The sequence below is a fragment of the Oryctolagus cuniculus genome, chromosome 14 (assembly GCF_964237555.1).
Source record: "Oryctolagus cuniculus chromosome 14, mOryCun1.1, whole genome shotgun sequence".
NCBI classification, from domain to species: Eukaryota; Metazoa; Chordata; class Mammalia; order Lagomorpha; family Leporidae; genus Oryctolagus; species Oryctolagus cuniculus.
In genome coordinates, this window is record NC_091445.1 from 17,477,959 (window position 1) to 17,496,362 (window position 18,404).

The 18,404-nt window shown below is 40.5% G+C and overlaps 1 protein-coding gene across 17 annotated transcripts in view; it reads right to left on the bottom strand.

Moving 5' to 3' along the window:
• The window catches only part of MCTP1 (multiple C2 and transmembrane domain containing 1), a 627,604-nt gene that overhangs the window by 201,726 nt on the left and 407,474 nt on the right, over positions 1 to 18,404 (bottom strand). For all 17 annotated transcript variants that reach the window (XR_011381926.1, XR_011381924.1, XR_011381925.1 and 14 more), the window contains 2 exons: positions 17,588 to 17,758; positions 13,007 to 13,137 (listed from right to left, as the gene is read on the bottom strand). Coding sequence is in view for 9 of the 17 variants with exons in the window: in XM_051853978.2 (XP_051709938.2) it covers positions 13,007 to 13,137; positions 17,588 to 17,758 (302 nt within the window). In the remaining 8 variants the exon portion in view is untranslated. The remainder of the gene's footprint in view (positions 1 to 13,006; positions 13,138 to 17,587; positions 17,759 to 18,404) is intronic.

Sequence of the window (18,404 nt, forward strand, 5' to 3'; positions counted from 1 at the left end):
GTAACTCTGACTTTCAAATAAATAAAGAAATCTTAAAAAAAAAAAAAAAGACGATGGTCGTTTCTCCGTTAAAACTAAATGTCATCAGGCAGTGAATAGAGTATGTACTATAGTGATGCCGAAAGCTTTACAATTTTAAAACCATGCCAGTTTATTAATAGTATGCTGCATAAATCTAACCAGGAACATAAACCTGCCCGAAAGCATTGCAGCTCATCTGGGATGCAGCACAGACCTCCTAACCGCGGGATCAGAACCGGGCTGTCCATGCTCCTGATGCCGCACTCCCAGATTTCAATACCTTGCAGGTGCATTCATAAAAACCTCCATGGAATCTGAAGTGACTCTATATGTGGTGACCACAGGATTTGACAGCTGAGAAGAAGGTGGCAGACATGAGCAAAAGGCATTTAAGACAGGAAACAGGCCACCACAAGGGTGAACATTTCTGTCGGGTGCCCAGCTATTACGGACACGCAAAATTCTTGCTCCTCCTTTGTCCTCACTCTGTCCATTTACTGTGGGTTGTTTTGCTTTGAAACCCCTATCAACGGGGTCTCAGAGCTTGTGGTTAGGTTCAAACAACTCTGCAGCATGATGAAATCCAACACTGACCTTTAGCTTTGCCTGTAGGTTACTGTGAGAGATGGTTGGGACTAGACGCAAATGCAAAGAAATGGCCCAGTCGCTGGCAGCGAGTCTATGTGTGCGAAGTGGGCTATGATTGAGAAAGCGAGAAATCAGTTTGCACCAAGGCTGGAATTGCCAACCTCAGGTTAGAATGTTCCTCAAACAACCTCAGCCTCTGCTCTTAGAAAATCTATTTCATGACGTTCCCAGGCTGTCTCCTTAAACTCTAAAGGGTGAAAAAAAAAACAACAACAACACCCTATCAAATGCTTTATCTGATGTTCACAAAATTTTTAATAAAAATATTGTACTTTGAAAAAATAACACTTTTAGTTGGACATATTTTTGGGGTATCCTGTGATGTTTCAACACATGCATGCATCATGTAACGTCCAATCAGGGTAAAGACATCTAGCTCCTCAAACTTGGAACATTTTATGGTGAAAGCATTCCAAATCCTACCTCCTAGTTTTTAAATAGACAAATACATAGCACATTCACATATCTGTAGTCATTCCACGGTGCAGTACAATATTCTACTACTCTTAATATTCTACCAGCCTGATTTGAATCAGAACTGCTTATCAACAACCCCTGAAACAGACAGAGGGCTAAAAAATGTAACAGTGAAAAATCCCCGTTCACAAGTATTGGCTAATAAAAACGAAGACCTATGGACCTGACTTTCTAGAGAGCTGTCCAGCACCTGACAGGGTGTCTGGCTGTGGTCAGCCGGATGTGAAAGAATCTTTGCTTCGAATCAGGAAGGAGCAGGGCACGAGTGAACTGAACAGGGCTTGGAATTCAGACTACTGCTGGCTGAACACAGCTGGAACCTAGAAGGACCCTACACTCACTCTGTTCTTTCTTCCTAGATATCCTCCGTGCCTCTTCCTCTACGTGATACCGCATCACTCTTAAGATCAAGCCTACTCGAGGCTTCCCTTCTCTGCTTATTGCCACTTTGCACTGGTCTTACAGACGCTGGCCAACTCTTCATCTGTGTCAGAGTCATTGCATTTCTTGCTTTAGAGCTGGGCAGGGTGTGCTAACGATTATGTGGTCCAAGAATTACAAACTGGCCATTTTCAGATGGTATCTGATCCACCCCTGTGGTGTTTTTTGCTTGTAGGGCTATAAAAGTTCTGAATCTAAATAATTTTCAAAATACAGCAACTATTCTCTAAGTTAGTTACTGTCCCCCAAATTGCCTATTCTTTATAGGTGACATTTTTAATTTAATCACTCTATCTGATTCCAATAGTCACAAGGATTTGTGAGCCCTGAAATCTTAATTTATCAGCAAAAACACGGAGAAGCTATGAGATGTAATGGAAACACACAGCTGGTTATCAGCAGAACCAGGGCTCGAACCTGGGACTGTGGAATCTGATTTTGGGTCCCCCACCTGCCTAGAATGGTCAGCAGCTGACCAAATGTACGTCTCGGGAGGAAATGTGTGCAGTCAGTGGCAGTTCTCAAACTGGACAGCACCCTGTTTTAACAGAAAAAAATGTCAGTTTCCAAATATGTATTCATGTTATTTTTCACGATTTTTAGATTTATAAAAACTAGGGAAGAAGGCTATAAGCTATCGCTCTTGTAAGAACACCAAGAAAAATTTGCAAATTGAATTTTTTAAAATGATGACACTAATACAATCTAAGCTATAAATTTATGGAGAAGATCTGTTCTTCTGATGGTAAGTAAAATTTTCAGTTCTGGGTGTACTCATAGAAAGCATTAATGTCAAGTTCTCTCTCGTACACAAATGTACTGGACAGGAATGCAGTAACTGACTTCAAGGTTCTTTGTGCCAGTTGAGGTTATTCAGACCTTGTATTTGGGTAAAGATTCTGTTTAGGAATAAGATGCCATTTTAAACGAAGTGTGGCCTATAACTAAACAAAATTGTCTTGTTAACTTGAGGATAAAGTTCACATTATCACCTCACTAATGGGTATTACATCAAATTATTGCTGGAATTAAAGGAAGAAAAAGTATCTGCCACCCTCTAGTAGCTTCGGACCAATATCTGCAAAGATGGAACTCGTGTGGTGCAGTGTGTTGCAAAGTGAAGACAGTTTCACCTGCTATGGGGCAGGCAGGCTCTTCTGTATCAGGCTCACCTACCCCACCATGTCCACACAAAGGAAGGACTCACTTTGGCGTCAATATCAAAACACTAAGTGGTATCCCACTGGCCCAGTGTAGGCTTGCATTAGTAGTCTTATATTGCGACCAAAGTGAAAATGCAAAAGTTAAAAAGCAGTGATGCAAATTCATGAACTCCAAAAAAAATGTTCATAGATACACACACAGAGAAAAGAGGGCATGATCAGGAAACCAATTCCCTTGGTTCTAGCCCTCCATTTTTCACTAATTAGTTGTATGACCTTTCTCAAGGCAACGTATTCTCCTCAACTACAGTTTTCTCATTTGCAATTATGAATTAATTGAAATAAACTGTAAACTTTCAAAAAGCTCAGATTCCAAAATTTGATATAACTCTGGTCATGTTTACACTTGCTTCTTACTTTATTGGCAATTCTCCAAGCCCAAAAAAAAAAAAAAATCAAGAAGTCAAAATTATCTTACAGGGAGTAAAGTATTATTACTCAGATATATTACCAAAAGAAGTTCCTAATGTTAATACAATAAGGAATTTAAGTTCAAATTGTATTGCAAGGTGGGCCTCAAAGGTCACCAAGGGAGCGAAGGGGAGAAAAGGGGTCGTGAACTCTCTTCCTTGATTCAAAAGTAGGTCTCTTTGCATCCGTTTTATATTGGGGGTTGCACACATGTGGTTTGGAAATTTACTGAGAAATCTTGGGCAGCTCCCTAGATTCTGCTGGACCCATGGTCTCAGGGGCCCTCAGCTGCTATTTTGGTTGTGTCACTCCAAAAAGATGTTGTTCATCCTACATCATGACCAAATGATTTTGCTTGGGGCTGCTGGAGTCTTCTACTATGACTGGCCCATTCTTCACTTGCCCAGATGGGCTGGGCACTCTCCTTGACTACTTCTGAGTTGTGCACGCAAGACCAGCTGCCTCAAGCTTGGAGCTTCTGGCTGCCAAGGGCACCTCTGCAAAGTCCCACCATGGGGATGGGGCCTGGCACCCAGACCAACAGCCACAGCAGCTGGACGAAAGGGCACAGCAGCTGTTTCCTGGTGGGGTGAGCTTTGATCCAGGGAAAGGGGATGGGAAGGTAATTTCTACAGTTCTTCCCAAAGACTGCTCCAAAACATCATTCTCTGTACCTCCTGTCCACACATGCAAAGTGGGTGCACCTGCTAAGCAGCCACTGTGTCACTGAAGCAAGGAAAATGCAAGCAACCTAGTAACCTATTCCCTTTACTGCTTCCTGGTCTTCCCTGCCTCATGTTCTTTGTCTCTCATTCTCACTGCCTGGGATTGTCCCTCCTAATGAAGCACAAATGTTTAAACACTGCCTCAAATTCTGTTTCCTAGAGAACCTGTGCTAAGGCAAAAACTACCGTTACAGTTCAATCCTCTCACTTATGGATATCTGAAACATAAACCTAACCATGTCCTGCCCCTGGCTTCCCTCTACCTCTGAAATATCCTTAAGCAGTCAACAGTGGCTCCACAACCTACCACCAGGTTGTGTCACTTGCTCATGCACACTTACTACTTGTCATCTGAGACAGCTTATAATTCCCCCACCATCCATGCCTGGGCTCATCCATTTCTTTATGTTTGGATGAGGAATCCCCTCTGCCTCTGTCCAAGATGATGAATCTACTTGGCTCTTTTTAACCAATTTTCATAGAAATAATTTGGATTGTCTTTCTCAATGCTTTGACATCTTGAGGGCAGGGACAATGTCTTATTATCAGCACCTAGAATATATAGTTGGTATTCTGTATGTATTAAAGTATTTATGGAGGTTCAGAGAGAGCAAAAACAAAATGCAACAAGACTTGACAGTAACAGAGCCTGGAGGAACACATAATATGCTCATTCTACTGCTTCTATGTTATCTTCCTAGAAAGTGGTTAGATTGCTTTCTAAGATCCACTTCACTGAGTTATGTATCAATTCATTCATTAACTATTTATCAAGTGCCTATGCATGCGATCCTCTGATGCATACGGGGGATTCAGCCCCTTTTAAACCTTCTGGTTTCTTAGATCCCAATTTCTAAACCTACCACAGACTGTTGCTTTGAACAAGTTATTGGCTTCACAGTCCATGGCCAGTTCAGGACACTGAAATTTTAATAAACCTTAATTATTCATTGGTGTTGTGGTATTAAGCAGTCATTTAAACTTTTTGCTTTAGCTTTTTTCATTTCGCCAATGGAAGGGATTTTTTGAACGTCTTCTTTTTGCATAGTGCTGTAAGAACACAGGACTAATAGATTAAAAAGTACTTTGAAAAGTTGAAAGTACTATGTACATAAATATAATATCTGGTTATATGATCACATTTGCCTTCTTTTGAAATGGGAGAACTTAACCTATACTGAACTCAACTCATTCATCCATCAATAGATGAATCAAAGCAGACTAAAAACTGGGAGATTTCAGGGTTACTTTCCCTCAGCCTACAAATCGGGAAATGACAGCTTAGAGAAATTCAGTGAAGGCAAGAACTTGAATCACGTTTCCCGACTTTCATATCACGGCTTGAAGTTCTTTGCACTTAAAAAAAAAAGCCACTATATGCACTTGAATTATTTAACCACATGAAAGGAATATTAGTCATCTTTAGTGGCATTTCTCAGAGTTCTTATCACCTTCTTCCCCCCTGCTTTTCCATCTGCCTTCTCCGACCCCGTGGCCAACAACATCTCTTCCCAGATGAAAGTCTTGTGATTAGCACCCTGGGTATCTATGTATGAGTCCCCTGGGTTACAGGAAGTAAAGGTTAGTGCTATTTGGAATTATTTTTAATTTAAAAACAGACACCGAGCTTCATCAATATTTCACGTGTGCAATAATGCAGGGGGCCCATGGGTGAAAAGTGTCACAGGCAGTCTGCAAGTATTTTGAGGGCAGATTAGGGGCCACAAAACATACAGGGATTGACAGTGGCACCATTCTGGCGATACTTGTCCACTGAAATGCAGTTCATACAGAATCTGTTAAGGGGATTTACGGATTATTTAATCTAGTTTTAACTAAACTAATCCTCACAAAATGGACAATTGGCTTTAAAAGATCCCAGTAAAGGAGCTGTGGATTGAAGATAATGCTAATTGGACATGCACAAGTGAACAGCAATGATAAACAAGAATGTTCAGAAGGCACACTCTACTCCTACTTGAACTTGGTGGCAGCCACGTTTTTGATTCACAAACCCATAGCAGTATAATCAGATCCAGCGAGAATTCAACAAAAACGGGCCCCAAATTCCCAAGTACTTATATTTTCAATAGAAATTTACACCTACTCTCTTTAACAGTGAACTTCTAAGTGTGTGCTATGTCTTAACTTATTAATTAATGCTATTTTGAAGTCATCATTTGAAAATGAAACTTTCAGAATAGGAAGATAAGACTCTATAGATTTTCTTTAGGGGAGCTTTTTAATAATTATGTAAAATTTTATATATTTTTTAACCTAACAATAAAATAAATGAAGCATTTTGAGATTTCTTAATACTAGAACTTAGTTATACAACTAATTCATAATTGTATAACTAAGAATGCATAACCTATTATAAAATCTTACACTGCAAATTCATGTGATACTTAACGATTGCTGTTTATGTCTTTCTGTTGTCAGAAGTTGTTAGTGTTCAACTGTCTTTGGGAAAATGGCTTTAGCATCTTCTGTAAACCTGCAACACTCCCTGTTCATGGAATTCCATGTACCACATGGAATCCATATATATATGAATATATATATGTATACACACACGCACACACACAAGACACACACACAGAGACAGAGAGAGAGGACTACATAGAAACTGTCTTTGGAAAGTATGCCTGTTATTTAATATATATTGTTGTGAGTATAAAATTATTGATAAAATCTTTAGAAGAATAGTAACTCATGAAAAAAAATGAATTAAAATCTCAAAACATTTGGTTTAAGCTGAGTTTATGAAAAAACAATACAAAAAATCAATGACAACCCCCATCTTTGAATATTGGTGCTCCTTCTCATGAACTAGTCCACTCAGCCTGTAGTAAGAAAAAATAATGAAATACAACGATTTCACAAGGAACTTCCTTCAGGTTCAGATTTGCTGTCTTGGTGCTTTGCAAATTAATGATGTAGCAGGACTGCCCCATTCTTGTTCACGTAGGCAGTCAGAGAAATCACTGTTGCTTTGGCAACACAAATAAAACAACATTCTGAATCAGGATTGATAGTGTCAAGGGCTTAGATGCATTGACCTTCAATCTTGAAGAAGTGTTAACTTAGTTAAGAGCCAAAGTCAGCTTTCCTCATTTGCCCCCAATAAACCTGAACACATACTCATGTGAATCTATACATCCCCCAATTTCTTCCCCTCAGCATTAAATCGTCATGGATTTTTAATCAGATTTTGTCAATTTAGAGAAAGTTTTTCTTACCACATATCATTGATAAAAATGCTGCTGAAATTAAACTCTCTATTCAAGCTTAAATTAGAAGCACTTTGTTATCATGGGCAGTACCAATGCACAGGCCCCTGACAGTGTTGCAACAAATAAAGTGAGTAACAATTCACCCATCTAAAATATATGTGCCCCAAATCAATGCCACTTCACAGATAAACAAGCATTTTGCACACTAATGAATAATGCTATAAATCTTGCAATATTGGATTGCAAATAACTCCAAGTGAATAAAATTGCATGACATGGGATTTACTTATTCTGCACGTTCATAAAGACAACTTGTTCTCTGACAGCACTCATTCTTGGCAATTTACCGCAGCTGTCAGCAGCCAATTTGTTCAGATTACTGCTCTGCATAAAAGTGTAACAATCATGAGGATTTATTAGCTGATTAGCGGAAAGGTGGCAGTCCATCTTGCCTGCCAAAATGCAGGTGATCAGAAAGTTAAACAATTACACACAGATTAGCATTATTTCACCTTCACTTGAAACGTGCAGCTCAGCGACAGGTGAAGTTTCTTGTTCAAATTTGCAGGATGGTGTCCATCACCCAGCTCGGCTTCCTGACTCCTTGGCGTTTTATTGAGCACTTAGTGGCTTCAGGAGAACATGCTGAACACAAGACCATGGTGAAGTGAGAGCGGGCTTGAGAGTCAGGAGGCCTGAGTGGGAAACTCCGATCCATCTCCCAGCTGCACACTCACTAAGCAACCTCCTCATCTCCTTCACTCTCACTACCTGCATCTGCAACACTGGTTCAATGTGGTTACTCCTGAACGTTGAGATAATGTATGTAACAGTGCCTTGTAATGTGACACGTTAGGATTATTGTCTCTTCCCATTTGTCGTAAACTTACTTTTGTGCAAAATTTAACAAGCAGATCGTATTAACTCCTTAGATATAAACATGCTGGAAAAGCTATAATATGAGCTACTTAGTAAATGGGCAGTCTACTTTTTGCCCCCAAATATACCTATCTAGAATTTTCTAAGTGTTAAGATTATTCACAGACTTCTACACTTTAGTTAGTTCTCCTCTTTCACATTATGTCCAAAGAACGTTCCACGAAGACACTGAAACTTGATGCCTTGTTTCAGGTCACTATTCATTTAGAGAAAGAAGAGACATGACTTCCAGCATTAAATCCAGAGGCAGAAAAGATTTCTTGAGCACCTACTGTGTGCCAGATACTTGCAGAAGTATTGAATCCTGCAATGGACAAAACGCTCAAGCATTCCCGCCCTCACGGCGCTTACATCCTAGTGGGGGGAAGCCAATGATAAGATGAATAAGTGAAATGTAAAGTATCCCAAATGGTGGTTACTTTTTTTTTTTTTTTTGACAGGCAGAGTTAGTGAGAGAGAGAGAGAGAGACAGAGAGAAAGGTCTTCCTTCCGTTGGTTCATACAGAAAGAGAAATCCGGGAAAGGGCATGCCAGCAAAGCTGGTTCAATTTCAAGCAGGCTGGGTACTGGTGCCTTTGTGTATAGACCCATCCAGGCTGAAGAAGCAAGCAGACAGATAAGCCCCCGAGGGGACAGTGTTACAGATAGAGGGTGAGGTTCTGAGTGGGCAAGGGCTTGGTGTGCTCAAGGAACAGCAGGGGCCAACGTGGCCGGAAGAGAGCAGAGGGTGGGGGAGGCAGAAAGGTACAAGGTCAAGGTCAAGGCAGAACATGGTGGGCCTTGTCAGGGCTTTTGGTTTTAGCCGGATTACAATGGGAAGCAACTGAAGGATTTCGAGCAAAGGAGTTAATTTTTTTTTAAAGACTTATTTATTTGAAAGGCAAAGATACAGAAAGGGAGAGAAAGAGAGGGAGAGTTTGGGAGGAACGGGGAGACAGGGAGAGGGGGAAGAGACAAAGAAGTATGTTCCATCCACTGGTTCATTTCCCAAATGACCACAATAGCCATGTCTGGGCCAGGCTGAAGGCAAGAGCTTGCAACTCCATCCAGGTCTCTTGCTGCGTGGCAGGAACCCAAATACCTGGACCATCAGGCAGGCACATTAGCAAGAAGTTGGATTCGAAGTGGAGGCACAACTCAATCCCAGGCATTCTGATAGGAGGTGAAGGCTTAATCTATCATGTCACATCGTCTGTCCATATTTATGCTTATGAAATATACCTGGTGGTTACTTTGGAAACTGGCTGTGGTGGGAGGGAAAGAATGGAAGGAAGAAATGGCAGCTGTTGCTCTTGTCCACCTGAAAGCCGATGAGGCTTGAATCAGAATTAATAATGGCAGATATGCTGAAGGGGCAGCACACACTGAGGATGCTACGAAGGAAGCATTAGCAGGCTGCTGATTGAGTTCATCAGAGTGAGTGGAAAAAAGCCATCAAAATGACTCCAAGATTTTGGCGTTAGCAGCAACAGAGCAGTCTGCAGAAAGAGCAGTCTCCGAGGGTGGTCAGAAGCTCGGCTTTGGAGATGCTAAGTTAAAGAAGCCGACCAAACGCTCAGGTGGCGATATCAAGGAGGCTGATGGACAGAGATATCTGGAATTGCGGGCAGAGCTATGGAGGGAGCTGCATGTTTGTGTTATCAACCTACAGAAGCCACAGAGACTGGATGGAAGAAGTAACCAGAGGAGCAATGCAGACTGAGATTGATGTTGGGAAGAGCTCCAAAACTCCAAATAGGAGGGGATGAGAAAGCAGCATTCAATGAGCTGAGAGGACCACAAGGAGAGGGTGGGGTCCTGGAAGCCAGGGAAACAGGCATTAACCGCTAACTCCCTCGCAACTGCTGGCTCAGGTCAGATGAAGGTTGAAACTGGTCTCTGACCTCAGCCACCAGGTGCTCCCAGGTGACCCTGACAAGAGCAGTTTGGGTGGGCAGCAGGCATGACAGCCTGACCACGGGTTCAGGTGAGAACGGAAGTGAGTGAACATCCAGTGTTAATAGCTTTGTCTCAATATTCCGGATGTGCAGGTGGCTCTTACATTCACGGCCGGTCTTGTTTTTATTAAGCAAAGACAAACAAACCCCATCACTGAGTCTGCATTTACAAAACACATTTTCAAAAATCAATAATGTGTGACAGAAAGTGGAAAATAAAGTGGATGGTCATAAAACCACAGCAGCATAAACCAGTCTCTAAAGGTAATTAGCCCATACAAGTGGTCTCAAATTTGGGATTCAGTGTAGACAGAACCCTTTAAAAGGTGTTATTAGGACACTGAAGGGATGGTATTACCCTCTATGGCCAATTTTAAATTTACTCAGCAGCCACCCATCAAATTCCGGAATGGTCTAGAATTTTTAAGGTAATATAGACACAGAATGGCACAATGATAGGTTGCAAAGGAAGACAGAAGGTCACCAGGACAGTTTTACTCTTCTTAGTTTACTCTGAGAACTCAGATTTAATTGGAGGGAAGTCAGTTCCATTCTAAGCTATTCTAGGAGCTTAGAAATTCTGTTGTAATCTGCATTATCTGCACTGTTGACGTGCAACCTTCAAATAAATAAACACAACTTTCAAGCCACTTAGGGATAATGGTATGTTTGCCAGTGACAGGATGTGTTTAAAGCCCAATTTAACAAGCATAAAGTTAAGACAACTGGGGTTTCCGTGCTATCTGGACATCAAATAGATTTGAAACAAGGATTTCACCATAGTCATTTTCTTTGCCTGCAACTGGCATCTTTGTTAAATCAGCAGAACACGCCAGAGGTTTCTATCACCCACCTTTGATGATCTCAAATCCAGTGGTAATTCCCCCTCTGTTGCTTTCAACCAATACTTGAGGGCTGTAGCAGAAGTCATCTTGTCTACACTTGTGCACCCTTGTTTCTGACTCTAAAACTTGTAGGTTCAACTTGCTTTTAAAAGCAATTATGTTGAACATATGAGAGGTCTTCAAAACATTTATAGACAATGCCTATTATGAAAAAATTATGTATGAATTTCAAACATTTTTGCACCAAAATAAATTGATCTTTTTCTGTGAGCAGTTTGAAGTCCATCAAATAACCAGAAATGGGCTTCTTCTCTTTTTCCACATTTCATGATCCCCTTTTGAATTTCTGCCAGATACTTAGAGTAGCTCCGATAGGATCTCCTATTCAGCTCTTTGCCATGGTCCTCTCAAAATTTGCTAAAACAGAGGCAAAGCCTTAGAAATAAAGTGGAATTAGATAAACAGATATTCCTCTGCCAACCAGTTCTACCTGGGAGAAATGTGTAATGCCATCAAGTAAGGTTGAGGGAAAGGACTTAACCAAATGGGCTAAGAAATTTTCTTTGCAAATTGGAAAATTCTTCCCAAAGGAAAAACATATATAAAAAGATACCTGTCCTTATGAAAAAAATAGAAAGTGGGGTAAGAAAGACTTTATTTAACATGTACTCAAATGTAAAAGAAGCCAGTATGTTTTACATCATAATCCTCTTCATTATTTTACATTATGAGACACTTTGAATGCAATGTAATAAGATCAAGGGAGTACGTTACACAAGGCCCTCACTGTCATTACTGTGTGGTCATGAAACAAGTCACTGTTGCTATATACTGTGAAAATGAATTAATCAGTCGAGGAACAGCTAGATATTGCCCCCCTTGAAAGAGCTAATGGCCTACTGAGGGAGATAGGATCACAAACACATAATCACAAGGAAATGCGTTTAATGTGTTAACAGATGTGCACTGCTACTTACTAGTGATAATCCCCAAAGAGAACATAATAAAACTTAAAGAAAACCCTGAATATCGTGTTTACTAGAGGGGAGAAATGTGCAATGAAGGGCTGCACTCTGAAAAGGACTGAGGTAGAACAAAGCATTAATACAGTGGTGCTGTTCAATTCTACCTTATGAGTAACACAGGAGAGGCTAACAGAAGCCAACCTTTAGTCTTCCACTCCGTAATCCTATGGTGGAAATGACTGCTTAAACATACATATCAGAATCATAAAAAATGAATATGTTGGATTGGCTTCATATTCTTACTTTTCAAGAGTAGAATTTCCTTTGCTATTAATATATATGAATTTTCTTCAGGTTGTACATTTAAAAGCCTAGAATTCATGTGAACCACAATCAATCAATAATTTTTAAACTAATAAATTGTCCTGCTTTATTTTGCTATTGGCTGGTTTCAAGGTGTTTTGCTACAAATGCACAAGTTTGACTATTGAAAAATATAAAGATAGGCTTTATAATAATAAAACAATTCAGATTCAAGTAGTCCTACAAAAATAGTTTTGACTTTGTGGAGAAACATCACATAAGGTTGGAATACTTCTTTCTTTGCTGCGTTATCAGATTTACATGTATCTGCCTCACTTACATGTTTCTTTTACTAAAACTTGGGAACTTTACAGATTTATGAACTCCTAAGAGATTATAAAGATTCCCTACCTTGTAGGGAGTTGTAGGACATAATGCATTTCACGGTCTCAATATGCTTTATGAAAATAAATATGATCTGAGATCACTTTACCGACTGAATATGCTCTTTGTTCCATTAAGTGTCTCATATCAGATGAAATTCCTCCTTCTCAACTCCCATAACTTTTATGCACAATGTTTCTGACATCTGGGGAAAATTTCTGGGTAAGGGCTTGGGAGCGTCTGTGTCCATCCTCTGGTCAAAGACTGCCACCTACTGGTCAGTATTCAAATCTATTTGTCAGGTCAGTCCAGCACTGCCTTACTGGGGCATCATACTCACCTCCAAAATAATAAAGGCCATTTACAATAACGAAACTCAAAGCAAATATCCCTCAAAGCAAATAAAAATTGGCCTCTCCAGGGTGAACCAATAATAACAAATGGCACAAACCTGCCAATGAAATCATCCCTTTTCCCAGCATCTTTGTCCCAGGCTGTGATATCAATAACGCCTCCTCTTTCTTCATAGAGATGAAAGTCAAATTGTTCTCTCCACTGGGGATTCAAGGTTTTTGGCATGATCTGGAAAACCAAAAGTCATTATTGTCTTAACCAATAGTACTCTTGTTAAAACATTTGGCTTGAGGCACCATAAAACTTTAGGTACCATCTGGAAAAGCACATCATTGTGCTGTTTAAACAAGAATCCAGAAGTAACAGGAGGGAGCCCTTAGGCCTCCAGTACCATCACTATTGAAAACCTGAAAATCAGGATGTGACCTGAAAATCAAAAGGCAGCCCCCGCTCATCTTAAATAGCAACTGAGAAGTGTGAATCAAACGGAAAAGGCAGACAGCCTATACATTAAGGAGCCACACAGATGCCGGCATTGATTCTACATAATCACAGCTAATGGATGAAGACATAACTCATTCTCAGACATCCTATCATGAAGGAAGACGGGGATTCCCACAGCCTCCTTTATATCTTTATTTTTCCATACACAAACTGGAATCCTGAGCTGCGTACACAGAAAAGAGACAAGGAAGTTCAGAGAGGGCAGGAGGAACCAGCTAGTAGCATGGGGGCAGTCGGGAACTTTTACCTTGAAATGACGGCACTGACAGACTATCCTCACTGTATGTATAGAGGAACCAAGACCGGGTGTTAAGGTGACTCACCTAGGCTCAGTCTCTCTCAGGGCCCAGGTCCCCAAGTCTTTGAGTAGATTCTGGGACTGATCCCTCAAAACTACGTGCAAAACATCTTTGTGCATTAATAAGTGACTATAGATGTGCAAGTGTATACATGGGCATGTATGTGTGTCTGTGTGTGTAGGAAACACTTTATACATATTATATGGGATATGTATGTATGTGATATACACACACACTTTAAAAGTGCATGGAAAATGGAAGCTTAAGGTAAGTTTATTTTGGTACAAAATTTTGATATCCATACATAGTTTTTTCTTTTTAAAATAATTTCATATTATTCCATTTCATTTGGAAGGCAGAGAGAGAGAGAGAGAGACTGACCCGGCGGGAGATATATTCCAACTATTTAGTTCATTCCCCCAAATGCCTACAACAGCTGCAGGTTGGCCACGGCTGAAGTCAGGAGCTGGGAACTCAGTCTGGTTCTCCCGCAGGGGTAACAGGGACCCAAGAACCTGAGCCACATCTGCTGTCTCCCAGGGTGCACATTAGCAAGAAGGTGGAATTGGGAGTGGAGCCAGCACTTGAATCCAGGCGTTCTGCTATGGCTGGAGGGTGTCGCAGCTAGTGTCTTAACTGGCCAAAAATCCTCTTCCCCATAGTAATTCCATAACATGAATTTTCCATGGATGTGTTTTGATCTCTCACCCGTATAGATTCCAAACTTTTTTGTACCCAAAAGACTTATCTTTTAATTTCATCTTCCATGAAGGTTTTCAAGTATTCTCACATATATTCTTCATACTGTATACACAAGACTTATACCTGAGATGCAATTTGTAACTTAAAGTGTTCTGATCAGACACCTGGTATTATCAATAAACAGTGACTTCTACTGATGTGTTTAAAATCCCAACCACCATTGGGTTAAACAACACTCCTATGTGTTTTCCCGTTCTTTCTTTTCAGCAGGAGGGCATGTAGTAGTCTTTCTCTTTTTAATGCATGACAGACAGATACTAAGATGTAAAGAGTTTGGAAGCAATGAAGTATGTTATGCACAAAGGTAATGAAAATGAATCACAATTTTTAAAGTTCATAATCTGAAATTAATCAGTAATAGATCATGGAAAGAAAGAGCAAAGAGAGACACATGTCCATAGCCAGGCTCCATATTTTATACCTAAAGAGCACAACTATAAAAATAAGTAATGTTTTCAGCCTACCAGAACATGGAAATGGTGTTATTTGAGAAAGGACAAGCTAGAAGTGGTCATAGGTACCTATTTTTGGAATCAGGAGCTACTTTGAAATTTGTTAAGCCCCAAGGCATGTGGCCCTGGATGAATGCTATGACGATTTAAATGTCTAAAATTGGGCTCAGATGAACCATGATGGTATTTTGGAGGTGTAGTCTATCTTACTTATCTGGCCATAAACAGAAGAACTTTTCCCTTTGCTTTTTTAGGACTGTCTTCCCTATGCGATTTTGTTCTGGTCAGAAATGAAGCCATGCTTTCCACTGGGAACTCCATGTCAGCCAGCTAGCAAGGCTCACTGCCTGCTGGTGAGTCAGCTCTGCGGTGTTTCTAACTTCCTTAAGCATGGATGAAAACTTCTGGGGCCAGAAGGGACCCTGGCAGGCTGTCCATCAACATTCCGTGAAAATGATGACACCAAGGTGAAGGAATTCCCATTACAATGGGATGTGATCTTTAATATCCAATGGACGGGGCCGGTGCTGTGGTGCAGTGGGTTAAAGCCCTAGCCTGCAGCTCTGGTATCCCATATGGGAGCCAGTTTGAGTCCCAGCTACTCCTCCTTGGATCCAGCTCTCTGCCATGGCCTGGCAAAGCAGTAGAAGATGGCCGAAGTCCTTGGGCCCCTGCACCCATGTTGGAGACCCAGAAGAAGCTCCTGGCTCCTGGCTTTGGATCAGCTTAGCTCAGGCTGTTGCAGTCATTTGGGGAGTGAACCAGAGGAATGGAAGATTCTCTCTTTCTCTGGCTCTACCTCTCTGTGTAACTCTGTCTTTCAAATAAATAAAATAATTCTTTAAAAAAAATCCAATGGACACAATTAGTTATCTCTAAACACCAACTATACCAGTACAGAGGTCATAGTTGGATGCTACACAGTTATGACATGTGCCCAAAATACAGCTATTAATATTAAGGCCTTTACTAATTATTAAGTCTATCAATAATATAATATTATTATCATACAGTCATGTAGCACATAACATTTTGGTCAATGATGCCTTGCAAATACAGTGGTGGTCCCATATGATTACAATGGAGCAGAAATTCCTATCATTCAATGCAGTATTCACGTGTTTGTGATGGTTTTGATGTAAACAAACCTGCTATACTGCCAGTTGCATGAAAGTATAGCAATACAGCATAACACTTGACAATGAGAGTGAAAGACTATTTACTGGCATATGTACTCACTAGACAGTACTTTTAACCATTATTTAGATTGTACTCTTTCTACTTGCAAAAGAAGTTTACTGTACAACAGCATGCTGTGTTATAGCACCAGAACCTCTCATGTTTTGTGTATACTGTTGTCTCTCTTTTTTTAAGCTTGTATTTATTTATTTGAGAGGTAGAGTTATAGCCAGTGAGAGGAAGAGACAGAGAGAGAGAGTTCTTCCTTCCGTTGGTTCACTCCCCAAATGGCAGCAACAGCCGGAGCTGCACTGATCTGAAGCCAGGAGCCAGGAGCTTCCTCCAGGTCTCCCACGTGGGTTCTGGGGCCCAAGGGCTTGGGCCATCTTCTACTGCTTTCCCAGGCCATAGCAAAGCGGTGGATTGGAAGAGGAGCATCCAGGACTAGAACCGGCACCCAAATGGGATGCCAGTGCCACAGGCAGAGGATTAACCTACTGTGCCACAGTGCCGGCCCCTACTGCTATCTCTTGATTGCATCATTCTCTTGTACTTATTTAATCTCATGTTGTTTTGTTCATCCTGGCTTTGGAAGCAATAGACTGTATCGTCTATTCGTCTATCTATCTATCTTTCTTTCTACCCATATACATAACACAAAGCCTTGCTATGTAGTAGGCTACACCATGTAGATTCATGTTAGTCAACACCTGTTAACTACAGGTGTAACAGTCACTACATAACACACTTACTGTTGTTGCTACTTTTCTTTCCATTTTGTCACTACCATCTGCTGAGTACTCACAGTGGGCAAGGCACCCTTCTAAGCCCTGACATAAATAACATGTATTCATTTAATCTCCTTCATAACTTTGTCAGCTGGGCATTATTTTAATTCTCATTTTTTTTAGCTGGGGAAGTTGAGGCCTAGAGAGACTACGTTAACTCATCCTTGTAGCTGCAGCAGGAATTTGGCCCTTTGCTTCCTCAGTTTGAAAACATGCCCTCTATATTGGTGCGAGTCAGGTTGAGTCAAATGGCTGCGAATAACGTCCAAAGGCTTTTGGCATGTGCTATGAAATAGTGCTATTTCCACTATGATACCAGCACCATGTGTCACAGTCCTACCAGCTAACGCTCATTGAGCTCCTTCAGAGCTCACTGTGCCCCTTCTGGGTTGTTGTTTCTTGTTCTTTTGAGAAATTCTCACAGGTGTGCTAAGAAACAGTTCTTAACGCGGCTCCCGCGTTATAGATGGAAACACTGAGACAGAGAAGTGAAGTAGTTTCCCCAAGGTCATCCAGCACATAAAGGAAGAAATGTAATGCAGTTGTCAGTCTTGATGTCCACCAGCATGTTCAGAAGAAGTTCTGCTAAGCAGTTTAAAAAGTATCTAGTGCTTTTATCTCCCAGAGACTGGCTGTTAATCAACGGTTGCCTTCCAAATAGAGACAGGAGCACATAAAGATAACAGAGGGCTACCTTGCTCTTGTACTTCTGATGCCCAAGCCGGAACTTCACGTAGGGATCGCTCAGCCCGTTGGCGTCCATGGCCTTCAGATCTCGCCCCTCGATCAAGGTGATGCTGACGATTCCTCTCCAAAGGTGCGATTTTCTGTGTAGGTCTGACAGACGTAGACTTTGCGTCTGAAACTTTGGGCAAAGGGAAACCGAGTGAGGTTATTGTGCTTGAAACCCAAATACCTCGTGTGGTATTATCCTTTCCCCTGTTGTTTTAGAACTTTTTTCAAGCAACAACGACAGCTATAATTTTAGGTAAAGATTCATGGAGTATTACTTATTAATTATAGAATTATTAACAAATTAGGAAATTATCTCATGATGTATCTGTTGTGTTTAAGGGGTGAGTGCTCAGACATTCTGGCTTTTTACTTCTTAATATTACAACATGTAGATACTTCAAGAAAATCAGGGAATATTTTCATGTGCATTAAACATGCCTGTGTCTATATATATTTATATATAAGTATTACAAATATGAAAGGCCTCATCCACACTCATATTTAATTTTTAATTATTGATGGTTTTTGAAGGTTTTTCTTTTTCATGTTACACATGGATTTTACAGGTGGTTTTTAGTTGTAAGGTTAGCTGTGATTTTTATTTGGATACTTTGAGAACTTTTTGCCATGTTAGTAGAAAATTGAGTTTTAGCTTACAAGAGAACTATTTAAGTGCCACCAAACAGAAAACAAAATCAATGTGCCAACCAAAGATGTCTTCCTTATGTCTGAAACTCACATCATAAATATTTGCAATTATTTTAAAATTATATTAT